The sequence below is a fragment of the Porites lutea genome, chromosome 3 (genome assembly GCF_958299795.1).
Source record: "Porites lutea chromosome 3, jaPorLute2.1, whole genome shotgun sequence".
NCBI classification, from domain to species: Eukaryota; Metazoa; Cnidaria; class Anthozoa; order Scleractinia; family Poritidae; genus Porites; species Porites lutea.
In genome coordinates this window covers 43,702,327-43,721,261 of record NC_133203.1, presented here as the reverse complement: position 1 = coordinate 43,721,261, position 18,935 = coordinate 43,702,327, and the positions used below count along the sequence as shown (strand labels likewise).

Here is an 18,935-nt window from a genome sequence, read left to right as displayed (position 1 = left end):
CTTGCAAAATATCGGGGGCGGTTTTTTGTTTCAGTAACCATCAACTTAACACTCCGTTGAGGATGATCGAAGATGACCTGAGAGCCTACAATTTCATCGAAAAAAAGGAACAAGTCCATAATCCAAAAGACTGAAACATCGGAGAAACAAAAAAGCACCTACGAAAATGAAAATAAAGTCAATTGAATGACATGTTTGAATAATTTCAATTTTACATATTCTGCTTGTAATTTAATTGTTTATGAATTAAAGTAATTTAAGTAAAATTGAGGAAATACATATTCTTATTTGGGAGCGAAACGCAAAAGCTTATCGGTTTTCAAGAGGAAGTGAAACAGTTTTACCCTGTTTCGTACATATTAGGACCACAGCCAGCTTTTCGCTGGATATAAAATATATGAATAAAAACTTATAGGTGGGGTTGCCAAGGCCTTAATATGGCTGGAAAATTTTCATCATTTTTTCAGGAGATATCTAGGCGGACCTTTTTTCAAAAACCTTAGACAAAAAAAATCATCCTCGAGTCTTGTTGGCTCTTTGCATTCATATCGATATATATTTGGCTTATATCTGCGCTGTAAGAGACTTCCCTATACTCTACAATATTGTATTAAAGCCTCATTAATGACTTTTTTGGTAGAAAATGACGTTTGCTCCCTAAAAATAATCCAAGTACAAAACTTCATTGACAATAATGTCAGTTAAGTCCTCTGTTGCAGGTACATTTGCATATAGTAAACCATGCCCCAAAAAGGCGAGTCACGACATAACGAGACAAACAGTTTGGCTTTTTGCTGTGGACGGAAGTTGCTCTTAATTTAAGGTATAAGTGAAAAGTTGATCCGTATCTAATAGTGAAATATCTTTCTTCGTAGAGTCCTTTTTATAGTGTTTCATTATAATAACCATGAAGCTGATAACTGGTCGGCGTTTAATGTCTAATGCATAATGACAGGAAATTGTTAAGGAGTTAAAAAAGGAAGCTGCAAGCTGAACTATGGAGGATTTTCTATGGTAAAACAACGCTTTCTCTTGTCTGCCTTCACAGACCTTAAAGTACGTATTGGTATTTAAACTCAGGAATTTTGTCTTTTGAGTCCGTCAACTGAGCGATCCCTAACATCATCACGTGATCGGCGTTAAGGCATATGCAGAGTGCGGGCAGGCACCAAACAAGCTCTCTACACCATGTACACCCTTTCTTAAAGCCACGCCACATTATTTGAGCTTCTAAGGGATCAAAACGTGGAATAGATGTAGAGTGAATTAAGGGCGCTGAATAACGTAGTTTGTATCGGAACTACTGGCGCAAATCCATGTCGAATCAGCAGGGTCCATTAATAAGTACGATCAGCATTGCAGTATTCTGCTTGCAGAATTTAATATGTCTACTTTTCATTTTCATTTTTGCTGATCAGGTCTTTATAGATCCTACGTTTTCCGGCATATTCGTTTGCGGTCCTTTGCAGTCCTTTGTGGTTAATGTTTGTCCATTAATAACACCGCTTGCGCAGGCTTCGGGAACTCACTGCGCCACGGTTCAATAGCAAAGCATAATTCGAGATAAAATTCCCCGTAAGAAAGTTACCGCAATGCCACAAACCAATGTTGCTGTGAGTTAGTTATCATTAGCCTTTTAGCCTGAAAAAAAAATTATGAAAGTCATAATCATGTTTGGCGATTATGCGACGTCCAATTTAAATGTTGAATTCTGATTTATAACATAAAGGTAATTTATACAATTTAAGTCACGTTTCGCCAATAGAACTTTAAACTACTAATATCAAGAACTACCGAACGCGTAGGAATGGGACAAATTTCATGAAACTTCCCTTTCGGTGAAAATTTTCTGACAAAGACGGCAAATGGTATCGGTAGTTTTTTTTTCCACACCAAAAAAGGGAATTGGATCCACACAAATGGACCAAATTATAGAGAAAATTTCTGTCGTTGCGTCGACAGGTATTACCTTTTTCGCGAAAAATTTCCACTGAGATAAACCGTTCCATTTGAATTCTCACCGGAATTACCGGGTCTTCCATACAAATGATAAGCGCGCCTAGTCTTACTGCGGCGCTTCACAGGTAGTCAACGAGTCTATCAGCCCGGAAGCCGAAAGTGTAGAGTCTGTCACGGTGCAATGGATATGAACACAAAGGAATCGGTCAGTAAAAAAAAATCCACTTCCTCTTTACGCGGTTGTCAAAAAGGGAAAAAAGAAACTGCACATCACGCAACGAACTTTATAGGGTTCACACAGGCGATTTTGATCGCGCCTAAAAGCGCAGCCTCTTTGTCGCGCTACAAAATCACCCGTGTAAACCGGCTTTGACGTTGTGTGACGAGACCGATAGGCCAATCGGCAGGGAGTTTTTAGAAAAACAAACAAACAATCAACAGCAACCAAACAAGAATAAAAAAAAAAACCTCAACGATTTTAAAATTTATCGAAGGATTTTATTTATAAATTCATATTTATTGTTTTATTCCTTTAAAATCGGGTTTTTATGGGACTTGTATGAACAAATTAAATATTCTCAAGTCTTAACTATAAATTTTTTTTTACCTTGTTTGGTAAGAAAAACACACCCTATTTAAAAGCCTACAGATGCAGCAATAATGATAACAAACCAGATTCTAAAATAAAAGATTTCGTAACGATAACATCTATACATTTCCAATGGCCACCAAGCCACCCAGGAAGAAAATTTGTCCTTATCTGATTTCGTTTTTTATTAATGGACCGGAAAAAGTAAACTATCTTGCTATATCATACAGTCAAGTGTCGTATAAAACAATCTATAGAAAAAATTTACGCAAGACCTCCTCCCTTCCTGAGTCTTTCCTGAGATAAACCTCTGAGCCCGCAATCCGGACAAGAAGGCGCGATCGACATGCAGTATACTCGTCGACTTCCGATTTCTTTTTAATTTCAACAGGGAGAAATGAAGCCAAACTCGTGATTCGTTGTTAAAAGAGCAGTAAATTATTCGGTAATTTAGCCATGGAGTCATTTTATGAAGTGGTGAGTCTTTATTATGTTGTTAACTGGTATTTAATTTGTATACAAATGATCAGTGATTTGCGGCTACGATCGCAGCTGTTTATGTATTGGAATGAACTCGAATCCTAAAACATCGATCTTTTTATTTTCCAGGGATCTCGAGTATGGCTTCTTGAGGGAAAAGATTGGGTCCCCGCCACAGTGACAGAGTCTAAAGGAGCGGAAGTTACCTTTCGTACAGAATATGATAAGGTAAAGAAATCAAAAGTCGCGTCAAATTGTCACTCTGTCTTTGCTAATTTAATGGCATTAAGCGCGGCATTGAATCGAATGCTATAACTTGCAGGGGATAAAATTCAAAACAAACAATTAAACAAGTTTGAGGATTCTTACCGTGAATTCTCGAATGTGGTTTGTTTGATTATTGTTGATAATTAGGCATGAAATCTTTAGTTTACTTTGCATACCGTATTTCATTTTGCACCGGCCCTGTCAGGTTTGCCGAAAATACAATGAACGTCACCGTAAGCTAAAGAGGATTAAAATAACTATCTCAGTTTGAATTTAATATTATTAAATCTATTATTTGCTTTTCTCTTCTTCTTTTCCTTTCTTTCTGCAAAAAATCCGATTGTCGATTAATACAATAAATTTCTTTTTGACATTTTTTGCCCATTAGTAAACATCTACTTATCTAAAATGTTAGCTCATGTGTGATGAGTATCCGGCGGAATATATACCTCGAAAGACTAACTCGATGTATGTCGGGTCCTAAACTAGGATATGTACAATAGACATGTAGGGTGCCCCTGACAAATTGACCAAAGGAGATTTTTCAGCTTAGAACAATACTGGCTTTAGGTCACCTTTGTCCTTTTACAAAAATGGTAATTTTATACTGACTGCGAGTAAGGTAATTTTAATACGTTGTGATTCAATTTAACCTTGGTTTACATTTTATTTTCTTTTGTGTCAACGTTATATATTACCATACCCTCAAAACAAAGAACAATAAAATTTAAACCAAGAATAAATTGAACTGCAACACTGGTGCTGATCTAGCAGAAAACAAAATGCTAAAAAGTCTGTAATTTATTTTTGGCAGGGATCTAGTTACTGTCTGTATTTCCTGGAGGGTATTTGTTGTTGTGACTTGTCAGGAAGCAAGAGTCGACTGTATATTTTCTTTCTAAACACACAATACTATTGTTGCAGTCATGCCAGGTCAAACCTACTAAATGTACAGCCTGTATCCTGATAGATTTTATCCATAAATTATTTATTGATGAAAAGTAAATCTGTTAGTCCTTGCAACAACTATAATCAGATTATCTGTATCTGTGCATGCATAATAAGTGGTGAATTTTAGACTAAAACTTCATGTTATTTAGTTAGATGGAAAGATCTTGGAATGGATAAGGTTGGCACTATGAAGATCGTAAATTCACTGCCTATTATAAATGCCCATGCAGAAATGCAGGGATGAATCAGATATCTACCACAGCTAACAAATTTAACTTCCAAATTATCAATTTGTTAATTGAATCTTGGAAGTATTCTTGACCTGACTTGACTGAAGAAGTGAATTATTTTGTTGCACAAATACAAGAAGATCATGGGGGAAGGGGGTGTAGGTAGCCTGCACCACAGACGAAACTAAACTGCTGTTAAGTCCGCGCTGCGAAACAGTGCAGAAATCCTTGTTCTTGGCCCCAACCTGTGTACCAGGATTTGACTATGTGCTATGATTGGCCTGTTAAAAGATCTATTGTCAATTTGCCAATCAGGATGAAAGGAAATTTGAAACGCATTTCTGGTACCGGCAATTTGTTGAGTCTGTCGGGGTCCTAGAACAAGGATCTCGGTGCTGCTTCACAGATGTCACTGATTGTGGTTAAATAAAATGTCTGTGATGCAGCCTAGGGGGATGAAATTAGATGACAGTGACTTAAGTGACCCTGACCTTACTTTTTCCTTCCATGAACTCTTTTAGAGACAACTAGACAGCACCATCAGTAAAATATTTTCAGTTGTGGGCAGTGTAAAAGTTCGTCAGTCCAGTAAATGTAGAATAATACTAAGTTTGCACAACAGGGTGGGGGAAAGAAGAGGACGGCAAATTGTTTGAGTGTGACAAACGTGACAGGGCTACAATTTGCATGTTTTGTCGGGAATTCACTTAACATTGATGTTTTTTGCTCTTGTACAAAAAGATCTGTTTAAAGGAATGTGAAGTTTGGCAGAAGGTTTTTTCAAACAAAATTGTTGCATGTTTGTCACCTAAGGTTTGCTGTCGCCCTTCCTCCCCGTCCTGTTGCGTAGATAAGTTAGTGGAATCAGTTGGCAATATGGCCTGACAGGGTAGGAAAATCTATCAAGTAAGTATTTAAACGGCCTTCAATTAAATTTTTTTTGAAAAGATACATTCTGTGGCTATATCATTCTAATTTACCAAGTGGTACACAAAAATTCCATGAGGACTTTTAGCGACTGTTTTAGCGATTTATCCTTTAAGAAAAGTTGCTAAAGGGTTACCATTTTTGAATGGAAGGTAAATGAAAGGGGTTACCTCATCTGTCAAAAATGGTATAAAACAGGGCAAGGGGTTTGCCCACGGGGTGAAGCCTCCCTGTAAAAAACTTTGTTGAGACTAGCCCCCAGGGGTTCCTCTGCAAAATGACATCTGTGGAGACTGACTGCAGAAATTCCATAAGCACATTTTCAACCAATCAGAAGCACTACCCAGATTTGGTAGTGACACCATCAGTATGGAAGTTCTGCTCCAATCTTGTTCCTTAGCCAGAGCCACAGACAGAGCTAAACTTCTGGTTAAATCTGTCTGCAACACAGCGTGGAAATCCTTGTCCTGGACTTCCAACTGTGTACCAAGATTGGAATACACACCATGATTGGTTTGTTAAAAATGCCATTGTTGATTTGTTAGTCAGGTTGAAGGGAAATATAAAAGGCATTTCTGGTAATTTGTTAAGTCCATTACGGGGGAACAAGGCTATTGGCCCTGCTTCGCAGACGTTACTAGCTAACTGGGGTTAGGTTACATATACATCTGCGACGCAGGTTACTTGTTCCTCAGACATCACATTGAGTGGTGGCATCGTAACATGGTGGCTGTTATCTCAGGCTACAATTGACACTGCTGGAAGTCCTCAACGTTACTAATTGTTACAAACATTTATTTTGGTGGGGGGCGGCGGGGGGGCATGTTTGTGCCCCCCTTGTCTGCAAAAATTTAGTGACTTTTTTGGAGCTATACATTTGATTTTTCTAACATACCCCTCAAACTCTTTAGGCTAAATATTGAACAATTTATAGAAGTTAAACTCTATATTTGCCTTTATACAGACCTACAGCATTGCCAAAGACTCTCTTAACAGACAGAAAGTCACTCCGATGCATCAAACAAGTGTGGATGGAGTGGATGATATGGCTAACTTAGGTGACCTTCATGATGCTGCTATTCTTCATAATCTTCATCTCAGATACAAAAATGACAAGATCTATGTAAGTCACTCTTAGTAAGTTGTGATTTAATATTATTCTTATTCATCAGAAAAGTTGTCATTTTTTTAGGTTGCTCATTTTAACCGGGCTTCAACTGTTAGAGTCTGGTTGAAATTTTTATGGAGTTCCCATTTATTGGAATTCTTTTCAGCAATTTTTTCCACAAGTTACTAGTGTTGGGAATCAGCTGAGATTTCATAATCGATCATCAGAAATAATTTTTGGATCGACCCACCAGACTGATCATTGATTATAATCAGAAAAATCTCTTTTTTCTCTTCCTTTTATTTTTCATCTTTGTGCAAGTCAAAGTACATGTGCTGTAAACTTAGAGCATCCAATATAGGATGTGGAGGGTTGTGAGCTTGATTCTCACCTAGAGTTCAGAATTTTTTCTGCGCTTTCTTCTCAAGCTGACAAGACTACCACAGTGGGGTACATTAGTCTGCCAGCTGAGCTATAATGTGGCCTATTACATAGTTTAAAAGTTTCAAGTCGGTTTGTAATTATATCTGAAATGAATATCCCCCTTCCCCCAAAAGTCAAGTAATCATCCCTTTGCAGGAGGGACCAGACACACAAAATCCTCATGGTTAAGTGTCAGCCACTCAGACAACACACAAGTTTTTAATATGTTTATTTGCCAACAAGAGAATTTATTTTTTCTGCAATGATTAGTTTATCATTTTTCATAATTGATTATCATGTCTTGTAATGATTTCAATCAATGATCAATTATAATCAATGATAGGTGTACACTTAACCCCTTAATATTTGTTTCTAATGATTTTGCCAATGAAATTTGGAAAGTTTTGTTAAATTTTACCTTTGGCTACTTCTGGGAGTGAAAGAGTTTACAGATCATTATACGTTTCTGGGAAACTGCCCACCTATTCCTCCCCTAAGCCAGCATTTTGCCCTAAGCGAGAAGCAAGTGTTAATGTTGACTTAGGAGCAGGGTAGGTGGGCAGTTTCCCAGAAGCGTTTAATGATCCAGGTTAAGGTTTTCAAATGAAGAATGTGGCCTCGTATAAATGGGGTGAATATAAAGTGGGAGTTCTAATTTACGACTATAACATGGAAGGAAGACAAATCTAAACCAGTTTGTAATTTCAGCTGATTATCTTTCTTTTCTTGCCTTCAGACTTACATTGGGTCAATCCTGTGCGCAGTGAATCCATATTATGTAGTTGAAGGTCTGTATGATGTATCAGTCATGAATTCATACAGAGAGAAGCACATCGGTGAACTTCCACCACATATCTTTGCTATTGCAAATGAGTGCTATTACTCAATGTGGAAGAAAGGAGAAAGTCAATGTGTACTTATAAGGTATGACATGTGCTGATAGCATATATGCCAACCCTCCCAGGTTATCTGGGAGTCTCCCGGATACGACACCAATCTCCCGGTCTCCTGTATGGGTCACCAAATCTCCTGGATAAAATCGAGTTATTAGGTTCTCCTTGCTTCAATTTGGAATTTATCCCATTTTCTCCCAAAATGCGATTTTCTTTTATTCATAGTTTCTGTTTAGTTCTGTACAGATCCATATTCATATTTTCTCAGAATTGTTGGCTGGGCAAGTAAGCCTGATGGCATGGGGTGTGGGCACAGGGTCAGATGTTGGTTGTTGATATTTGAGGGGGTAATGCAAAATACAGAGTCTCCAGATTTTAGATTTTCAGAGGTTGGTGTCTTTTTGATAGCTTGTGAATAGACTATTTTAGTGTCCTATTTTTCCTTGTTGTGCAGTGAGGCTCACTTTCAAATTTACCTGGGTGGTGAGTGTTATAATAGGTGTCCCATTGCATGGCTGACATTTTAGAAGGGGCTGTCAGAAGCCAAGGATTTCCCCTAGCTACATACTATAAAAATGACTTCTGGGTACATTAATAGGAAACAAAAGGAAAACAGAACCAAAGGAGATTTCCTGTTATGATAGCCCTGCTATTGATATGCTGTATGACTGTTTTACAGTGTATTTAATATACCACTTGTCTTTCATTTTAAATATATATTTTGTTTCATTGGCTATATTGATAAGGTGACTGTTTTTTAAATTGGGATTTTGTGCTGTGGCTGCATTAACAGGAGGTTTTTTTTTTTAAGCTACCATGGTGATGAGGTGACCATAATTTTGGTGGGGTTCTACTGTATTATATTTAGTAACACTCATGTCTACACTTTATTTTTTTGTAGTGGAGAATCAGGTGCAGGGAAAACAGAGTCCACAAAGTTTATTTTGAAGTATTTATCAGATGTAAGCCGAGGAACAGGTGAAACAGAAAACATGCCAAAAGTTGAGGATGCTATCATTCAGAGCAGGTACTATAACTATTGGCATTATGATATTGTAAATTAGTGGTACAGCACTGGTGTCTTCCCTTTCTACAAAATATTAACAATGGGCTTCTTAATGGAGGTAGGTTCCTGGGATGTCCAAGGGCTTCCACCTATGGCAAAGTTATCTCCTAGATGTTAAGAGTTACGACCCCATGGCTGGTAAACCCTTGCCTTCCAGCCATGAGCCCCTGTGCCAACAGACCCAAGCCCCTGTCACACTGATTTATCAGTGGAAAAGTGAAAGGGAGGGTGTGGTGGGTAAATACATGATCCAAAGGCTAAATGAAGCAAGTGACTGCCAGGATTTATGGTATGCTGCGTGAGCACATGGAGTTGATGTAAGTATATGGCTGACTGCTTCAGCTACCAGATCTGACTATGGACTGCTAACAAGAAATGGCACTCCTTGTTGTTAACTGTGTTAAATTTCATTTAACTTCATAAAATACAATCTCAGCATGGGCTAAGAACATTTGACAATTTTTGAGCTTCATTGAGAACAAACAATTGAACTCACATTCTGGAATCAAAGCAACAGAAGGGCTTCCAAGCCTGCAGAGGATGTCCTTGATCACATGGTAGTCCCAGAAGTGTTGCCTAGGGGAACACAGGGAGGTGGGGGCCCAGGAGAATAGGGGGTGGCAAGGGTGGCTGAGATGGCAGAGGAAAGGTTGGGAGGTGGCCTGAGTTCTAAAAGGGTGGGTGGGAAGCGGGAGAATAAGGGGGAATTGTGGAAGAATGCATACACAGACATGTTTTCCAAACATTATACCCTATTATCACCATTTTCTAAGTTACATGTAGTGGCTCATAGACACTTTGATTTGTCTAGCCCCATCATGGAAGCATTTGGCAATGCAAAAACTGTTTACAACAACAACTCAAGCAGATTTGGGAAGTTTATTAACCTCAAATTCAACTCCAAAGGACGAATGGATGGAGGTTCAATTCAGGACTGTATCCTCTTTTTAACAATGTTTAATACTTGTATTCAGTTCTTTGTTTGCATGTTGAGGAGTTTGAAACAAAGGAAAGTAAAAGTTAAGCCATACACGTATGGCAAGGAACAAGTTGAACCACAATATACATTGAGGAATGCTCACACAGGATATCCAACATAGCTTTGCATAACATGCAGGTTACTTAAGGAATTTGATTTTCAGGCTATCTCACCTTCGTTATTGTATAAAAAGGAGGCTCTATCCTTGACACATCTGTGCAAAAGTTTGATTTTAGGGCTTTCATCAATTCGTTGCTTACTGTGTTAAAAGTTCTTTACTGCAAGTTCATTGTCCACTGTCCATTAGATCATAAAATATCAGACAAAAACCTGCAGTTATGTTACTCAAAATGTATATGTTACAACCTTGACTGGATAACCTGACTTATATCTTGAAACAAAACAGTTTTACTGGAGAAGGTAAACTGAAATTCTTTTACTGTATTTTATTTTGTAGTTATCTGATTGTAATATTCACTTATGCTTGCCTCACTACCACATGAATTTATTTGGAAAAATTAATTATAAGTTATGCATGTAAACTCAAATGGGAATCATCATACATAACAGTAATTTATTGTTCATTGGGTGAAAATGTGATGGTAATATTTACATGTAGCATGCAATTTTGTGAAAGTAAATTATTTTTGCACTTAAAAATACAAACTTCTTTCTTGAAGTTTTAAAATTAGTTTCAAGCTGAATTTGAATGTAATTCCAATTTGTAACCATTCAAATGCTCAGGAATTGATCCTTCTTTGCTTATCAATGGTTATAAGCAATCTAGGACACTGTTTCGTGGGATATATTTTTTTTATCAGGGTTGTCACTAAGATTTCAAGTTGCCGGGTATTTGTTGTTACTAGCCGGGGAAGTCGCAAGCAGTCATGGAGCAAGTGCAACTTCTACCGTTTTCCAAAAGGCATTACCGCCCCCCAAAAGCAATCTTCATCAAGAGTACAGCTATCATTAGCGGTTTTATGATGATCACGTCTTTATTAAAGAAAACTACAACATTCTGAGACACTAAAATAATAAGTTTTTACTTTACGTAAAGGCTCGTTGGAGGGTTTTTTTAGTGGCCGCCAAATGGGAATATACATGTAAGCACCGGGTCTGAAAAAAATGACAGGTAAGCATCGGTCACGTTATCCATGCAGTCTTCTCTTCATGAAGACAAGACGCATGCTGGCCAGTGAAGTGTTAAATCACAACGATAATTTACAAATGTTAAAAATGTAGAAAGGACAATCGATTCTTATATGGTGCAAATGAATTAATATGCGCTGTAAAATCAATTGTAAATCCTCTTTTAGTCATACGTAAGAACGAAACAACTTACGGAAGACAAAAGTAAAACTAATATTAAAAAAGAATTAACCCACGGAGAAGCGGAAAGACAAGTGGACGATGAATGTACGAAAAAGCATCATAAACATAAGGTTACTATGGTTTGTTGAAAAATAAAAGTATGATAAGGCTAAAACAAGCGTAACGTACGAAAAATTGCGGGATAAAATATGGCAAAACTAAACTGCACAACTGGTAAGATTAGTGGTCTCGAATTTAGGAACGAAACATCACTTAACATACGAAGAAACTGACCTACGGAAAAGCTTTTAAAAGACAGGGCTAATACTTTATAAACGCCGCTGAGATGTCAAAACGAAACTCAAGGAGAAGAATGCGAAAGTAATTCTAATGCTTAACTTCCCTTTTATATATAACTTCTTGGAAGTAGAACTGAGAGGATGTGATCATAACCAGCGGACAATGATCGAACATTTCCCGTTGACGGGCGTTATTTTATATACTCGATACCTAAAGCTAAGTGTAGACCTGGTCACTTAAATGTCAATTTATTAAACATAGCAATCAGTCATAGTCTTCATCTTCAAAGCCTTTATCATAATCCTCATTATCATCAACATCAGCATCAGGGAGATTTAACGCTCGGATGAAACCTCAACTTCATGTTGATGAAGCCTCAACTTCATGTTGATGTCAACAGAGGTCTGCTCAGATCTTTCATCGTGAACAGAGAGTGAGATTCCTTTGCCACTTCTTCGGCATGTTCAACACAAAGCCGACACAACGGTTGAAACTAGGGACTTTTAGCATCGACAAAGGTGACGGCAGCGAAAACGTCCCTTTTAAAATGAATTGGCGTTTTTTTCCAACTTTGTCGCGTTTATTTCAGTTTGCTGAAAATAGCGAATGTGGGCAATTTCCCTGGAGTTGATTTCTTTGGGACCGCACTCGAGTTTAGAAAGAGAAAGAAAAGTTTGTCGTCGCTCCTTTACGTCCTCCATAAGACGTGAAACTAGGCATTTTTACGTCGAAGTCATACAGTAACGGCAAAGAAATGTACAAAAAAGCGTGATGCACGTGCAAACTAGTCGTTTTGCTCAATAAACCGATTGCTTTTTTGACGTTGTCATTGCCGTCGCCGTCGTCGTTGCTAAAACTCCCTAATGACATTTCGCGAACGGAGAGTTTTCGCGCGTGTGTACTAGTACCAAATCTAAGTCAGATGTCTTTTTCCGACATTTCTTACGCGAGTAGTTCAAAATTACTTAAATCTGCTGCAGATGAAACTTGCATTTAGTGTGATGGTTAGTCTTTGTGTGTTTCAAAGGTGTGCTCTTTTGGTTTAATTTAACGATGAAAGTAGCCGGGGGCCATGCTCTGGGTAGCCAGGGGAAATCCCCGGCCCCCGGCCCTTAGTGACAACGCTGTAAATTTTATCCTGCTTTAATCTTTTGAATTGGGCTGGACTGAAGTAGAAATTACAATAATTTTTTTTTCAGAATCGAGTTGTGAGACAAAATCCAGGGGAAAGGAACTATCACATTTTTTATTCTCTGTTGGCGGGCGCTTCTGAAGATCAAAGAAGTGAGTATCTTGACTTTGAACAGTAATTTTTCATTACAAGTATGGTGGCAACAACAATACCAGTATTCTAATTTGATTAGAAATGGTAGAACCACTGTCTTTGTGTATGTGGTGGTCTTGTTGGTATGACTTAACAACAGAAAACTGATTGAGGTCAAGTCAATTCTATCCTTTTCTGAAGCAGGCATGCTGGTGGCTGACAAGGCAGATTTGAGACCAGCAGGTTCTTCTCGAGCGCGCAGCTATAGAGGAATGTCTGGTCCAAAGTGAATACAACCAATAAGGTTTTTCTGCCTAAGCCTCCTTTTGTCCTGAGTTTCTTAGAAGTTAGTATCAAAGAAGCTACTGGTATGGTGGATGGTTATGAGCCAAGCATTTCTGTAGACAGCCTTAGCAATCCAATGCTTGGGATCATAAATTAATGCTGCAGGCATTGGGTTTTTTAGCATATCTCTGTGGCACTTCTTTGGTGCACTAATGAGAGTGTGCTATATCAACATCCTTATTTATTGTTTTTTGGCTAAACACAGTACCCATTATGTCAACATCTGTCTAAGTCCCTAAGTCCATTTATATTGTTCCTGTAATGCACATGTTAATGCACAACCTTTGTAGCAAAGGTACCAGGTTTGAAACCTGCAATTGCCCATTTCTTCTTGACAGATTTAAATAGATATATTTTTTCTTTTAAGACTGATAATTAAATATTATAAAAGTACATAAATTATTTCTTCTGTTTTGCTTATAGATTTATTCCTCCTGAATGCGCCAGAAAAATATCACTACCTTAAGCAGAGTGGTTGCTATGGAGATCCATCAATAAATGACAAGGAGGATTTCAACAATGTTTTGGTATGTTGAACAATTCAGCATTATTGCAATACATTTCAAAGTACATACGTCAATCAATTTTTTCCCTTTCTGAAAAAATTGTCTGCGGTACATGTGCCTCAGGGAGCAAGATGGTTCCTAAACTGATTTTAATTTTTTTTTTTCAGAATGCCATGAAAGTTATGTGCCTCACCGATGAAGAGATTTCTGATGTCCTGCAGGTTATTTCTGGAGTCCTTCAGCTTGGCAACGTTCATTTTATGGCTGCAGGGGGTGCTCAGATTGCTGAGAAAAGTGGTATGTTAACATCGTTTCTCTTCAAAATGTTTTGATAATTTTTTACCAATACTGGTCCCAACAACACATGATGGCCATGCATGCTCACAGCCAAGGCCCAGTCAGGGTAAAATTCCAACAAGTGAAATGGCCTTGAAACAGAGACATAAAACAGCAGAAATGGCAACAAACGACACAGAGAGAGGTTGAAAAATACTGACAGCGACATGGGTACCTCCTCAATATACATGAAACAGCAGGTTTTGAAATTCAGATTAGGGACATACATAACTCCGCCAAGAGGGCCTCACAGCCCTTCATTTGGTCAATTGAGGCTGCAAAATATTTTTTTCCAGTCGACGACCTTTGTTGTTTGCAGCTGTCTGTCTAATGAGAGTCTTCTTTTTTTAACAGTCTTAGAGAATGTAGCAAACCTTTTACGTGTGGATATTTATGAGCTGAGTGACGCTTTAACACAGAAGTCAATGATTCTCCGAGGAGAAGAAATACTGTCACCATTGTCTGTAGAACAGGTGTGTAATTATAAATGATTATTGGATGAAATTTTTGTGATACCCGAAATTAGCTTGGTCAAGGTAAGTGTTAAAGGACAAGGCTGATTACACTTAATGAGGACCTAATTACTCCAGATATAAAAAAAGGAATGTAATTATAATTAGTGTTTTATTATACATTGTACTGAAGAAAAAAGCAACGGAACAGAATTGCTCGGAACACTGACATTACTCTTGGAAATAATGTATGACGCTCACAAGCTACAGATAAGTCATTTATCTACTAGCAGATAACTCCCTAATCTGTTGGTTGTACTGATTTTCAAAATTAACTGTAGGCTCTTAGCCAATGAGAAGACAGATAGTGAGCGCAATGTATGATAATGTGAGGGATTTTATGTAGAATTTCCTTTACTGTTACTCGTATTTGCCTTGTTTATGTATTTATGAAATAAAGGCCCATTAAATTTTTGACTTGCTGAAAAAATTTTCTCTCCTAGGCATTGGACTCTAGAGATTCCATGGCCATGAATCTTTATGCTTGTACATTCAAATGGCTTATCAACAAAATTAACCAAAGAATCAAAGGAAATGACAGCTTCTCATCCATTGGAGTTCTTGACATTTTTGGATTCGAAAACTTTGATGTAAGTCATGAAACAGCTCCATGTGCGTAGCAGATCGAGGTTAAAAAAGTCAAATGTCGAAAAAAGAAGACCATCTGAGAGGAGCATTTTCTGTGCATTTTGAGGGCCATGGATCACAGTAGATGGTGTCTTATGATCCCATTTTGACTAATTTTGGACTAAAATGTAAAATAAGAGTATGCTTATGCATGGGGTCTATAATTTTCAAATTATATATTTATTTTGATTACTATCATGGGTGTAGTTACAACGTTCTTTGCAGATTATCTTTCCTAAAAGGCCCCAGGAATAAACAAAGTTACCGACTTATCTCGCATTCTTTTGTTAACAGGTTAACAGATTTGAACAGTTCAATATCAACTATGCCAATGAGAAGCTTCAGCAGTATTTCAACAAACACATCTTTTCACTGGAGCAGCTTGAATACAACAGGTACATGTAAAAACTTATGCGTAAATTATGAAGTCGCCCCGAAAGTCATCTCGCCCGAAGTTATGTTGGCCGAAACAGTAGTTATGTAATATATCTCATGTAAGATTTGATGAGACAAAACAACGTGATAAAGATGTCAGGATGTTGTTGAGCAGGATAAATTTTCGGGCGACTTGAAAAAAATTTTGGGCGACGTAACTCCGGTTTCGGGCGGCATAATCTTGCGCGAGAGGACTTTCGGGCGACTTGACCGTAAACCCTTATCACAGTTGGCCCTAACGGAAACTAATGGAAATTACTTCTAGCTTGTTACTGCGGTTCAATTTGGTAAGAAATACACTGTACTTCTAACCACTTTGTATCAGCCACAAATAGCTGTCAGACACCTCACATAAGCACTGATTCGAACCCAGGCTGTAGAAAAGTCCAACAGATGAAATAAACACTGCATGCAGTATATTTTAATAGACAATAGACGGATCGAAACGCACCAATGACATTACGAGTTTTCATAGCCAATAACATCACGGCTTAATTGATAGACGACCAATAACATCGCGACGTAATTGACCAATCAGGTCAATAACCAGAGTACAATACCATCAACTGACGTGATACAACTCACTTTGACTCTGAAGATGACTACCGCACAGGTTTTCGAAACGTCAGTCACTGTCAACAACATCGGTCCTATTCAGGACTTCGTTCACCCGGACGATCAAACTCAAGCTACTTATGAAATGACTCCTGTGTTCAAACCTTTCACAGTATCATTTTAGTTAAAAATGAAATAAATAATTCAATTAGGTGTTTTATCGCAAGACTACCAAACGTTTTTCTTTTTAAAGCTGCACTCACTTTTTGTTGGCTGTTCTCGAACTGTCTACCTTCTGTGATTGAATGAAGTGTTGGGCCGTTTGATATAGTTTTGTGTATCGCATTTGGAGTCCAAAATAACTTTCAACCATCATTTCTAACGTTGCTGGGATTGCGCACATATAATGGGTACGCTTATCCAAGCCCTTTCCCCAACGATCCCCTCGGGGAAACACCTTGGGTTGACCAAGACCTTTCATGTTTGCGGTTACACACCGATAAGTTGCCCTAGGGGAAGAAAAAACTTGAACCCGGTTTCGCGGTAAACGTATTCGTCAATATTGGCATTGTCGGAAGGCTGACATTAATCGCGAACGTTTTCTACCATTTTTACCCGTTTAATAAAACCTCTACATCAATTAAACTTAGCAGGAGTGATTCAGCCCTCATAATTCAGAATCTAATGTGACCTCTGTTTTAAGGACCTTGTGAAGTTTCTTGATGATCTAATATTTTGGCTCCGGGAAGTTCCGTAGAAAAATTAGACTGTGAATTTTTTACCTGTTAGTAACGGAAGAATAAAAAGGAATCAGTACAGCGTAGGTCATTTTGCTTGGAGAGATGAACTACAATCTCTGACTCTTTGTTACTGAAAATGAGAAATCACTTCTTTTACTGACTTTGAAATCGTCATTTATTTAAAAGTGACTATGATTTGTGAATAAAGGAATGAATCTGGAATAGAGGCGCTCCCTTGACAGAAGACATTTACAAATTTTTAAACCTGGTTTTCATACGTTGGGGAAAAATTTTAAAAGATCGGGGATTTCACTTTTTCCCGGTGGTCCTAGATTTTCCCGAGATGTCAGTAAAAGTGGTCTAGAGGATTGGCACCCAGCAAAAACGATCGCACATCGATCCGTGACATCCCCAAGGTACAAATTTTAGTCTGCATATGTCGGGAATAACCCAAGGGAAAAAAGAAATCTTCCCGATTCTTCCGATTTATCGCCCGACCCTCTCAGACGATCTAAGATATTTGCGATGTCGAGTTTTCATTAATCAGCAAATTCTTTGACGGTCAGGAAACACTAAAATCCCCGATCGTCTGGATTTTTCCGACTTATGAAAACCCGGCTTATGACTGTTTCTTTTTCTGTCTTTGTTTGTGTTTCGCTGTCTTCAGAGAGGGTTTGGAGTGGACGGATATTGATTGGATGGACAACGGAGAATGCTTGGATCTCATTGAAAAGGTAGCGCATACTGTGTAGCAACGTTTTTTCTGTTCGACTGCAAGATTTTGAACTCAGTTTTGCAAACCTTCTCTAGAAATTAGGGGTACTGGCATTAATTGACGAAGAAAGCAATTTTCCTAAAGGAACAGATGAATCCATGCTGAGCAAGCTGCATTCAAGTCACGAGGTTTGTTATGATTCATTCTTATGCTGCCTGTCTTATACATGCCTGAAGTGGCTGCTTTGCATGTCTCATTTCGTGTAATGTTTTGAGTCGTAGAGTCCCTATTTCCACGCAACAGAGTTTCCTCAGTGGATTTTTCGAAATCTTTGATTTGACTTCAAAAGTTCCGTAATTCTGAGCTGTTAAATGTTCTACTTAGTCACGCTGCCAGGATTCTGCGTAGCCTTAAATATCGCGATGTTTTCTTGTGGAACGAATTAAGATTGTAAGTTAAAACTTAGTAATTCCGTTACAGACTTCAAGAAGATCATTTAGTTTAATACGTCATTTGAAACAATCGCTTAGCTTTTACCAAGTAGGGACATGGCATTTGGCGATTTTATAATGCGGGATTTGAGAAAGGTTGTCTCAATAGAATGAAGGTCGAACCATATTGGGATGCTTAAAAATTTTCTTTGTTATGCTGGTTGTTCATTGCAAATGAGTATTGTACTGATTCCGGTTCACTATTTTGCGGCACGGAATTATCCCATACGGACGAAAAAACAGTGTCTGCAAATGTTACACAAATTTGCCCAAAAAAGGTTGTTTTGGTACCTACTATACTACTTTCTAGTAGTGTTGAACAAAAACTGGCTTTCCATAAAGATGTACAATATTTGATACGGTAAACATGTCTTCAGGGACCTAGACGTATTTAACAAGATAACGTTTATCTTTTTTTAACAGGGTAACACATTTTACATCAAACCACGTGTTGCAAACACAAAATTTGGTATCAAGCATTATGCTGGCGAGGTAAAAGAATGGTTTGCGATCTTTGCTGTCTCGTTTGCACGTAGGATTTGTCCTTTCAAACTCTTGTCGCTTATTTTTTGATAACTTGTTTTATAATTCTCTAGGTCTTTTACAGCACCAAGGGTTTTCTGGAAAAGAACAGGTAAAGGTTTAGTTTGCAATCTTCATGAAAAAATGATGATGACAATAATGTGGTGGTTGGTCCATGATGTTGGTAGCAATGATGACAGCAAAGTTGTTTATGGTTGTAGTAGAGGGAAAGGTTGTGCTGACATTGGTAGAAATGTTGGTAATGGTAGTGGTAGAGGTGACGATGATGGTGACAATGATTGTAGCAGTGTTGGTAATAATCGGTTTGGCGATGATGATCATGGTGACAGTTGGCAGTAGTGTAGGTAATGTTCGTGATTGAGATGACATTGAAGGTGACAATG

General features: G+C 38.0%; 1 protein-coding gene across 3 annotated transcripts in view; it reads left to right on the top strand.

Moving 5' to 3' along the window:
- The first annotated feature begins 966 nt into the window (after positions 1–966).
- LOC140931194 (unconventional myosin-X-like) overlaps positions 967–18,935 on the top strand; it is a 48,905-nt gene continuing 30,936 nt past the window's right edge. For 2 of the 3 annotated variants that reach the window (XM_073380957.1, XM_073380955.1), the window contains exons 1-17: positions 2,862–3,025; positions 3,158–3,256; positions 6,368–6,526; positions 7,671–7,858; positions 8,729–8,854; positions 9,705–9,829; positions 10,279–10,292; positions 12,683–12,767; positions 13,516–13,619; positions 13,766–13,895; positions 14,289–14,407; positions 14,890–15,036; positions 15,368–15,468; positions 17,471–17,537; positions 17,614–17,706; positions 18,433–18,501; positions 18,606–18,643. In XM_073380957.1, coding sequence (XP_073237058.1) covers positions 3,005–3,025; positions 3,158–3,256; positions 6,368–6,526; positions 7,671–7,858; positions 8,729–8,854; positions 9,705–9,829; positions 10,279–10,292; positions 12,683–12,767; positions 13,516–13,619; positions 13,766–13,895; positions 14,289–14,407; positions 14,890–15,036; positions 15,368–15,468; positions 17,471–17,537; positions 17,614–17,706; positions 18,433–18,501; positions 18,606–18,643 — 1,685 coding nt within the window. In that variant the 5' untranslated portion in view covers positions 2,862–3,004. Of the gene's footprint in view, positions 1,057–2,861; positions 3,026–3,157; positions 3,257–6,367; positions 6,527–7,670; positions 7,859–8,728; positions 8,855–9,704; positions 9,830–10,278; positions 10,293–12,682; positions 12,768–13,515; positions 13,620–13,765; positions 13,896–14,288; positions 14,408–14,889; positions 15,037–15,367; positions 15,469–17,470; positions 17,538–17,613; positions 17,707–18,432; positions 18,502–18,605; positions 18,644–18,935 lie in introns of those variants that run through there. The other variant, XM_073380956.1, reaches the window with a different exon arrangement.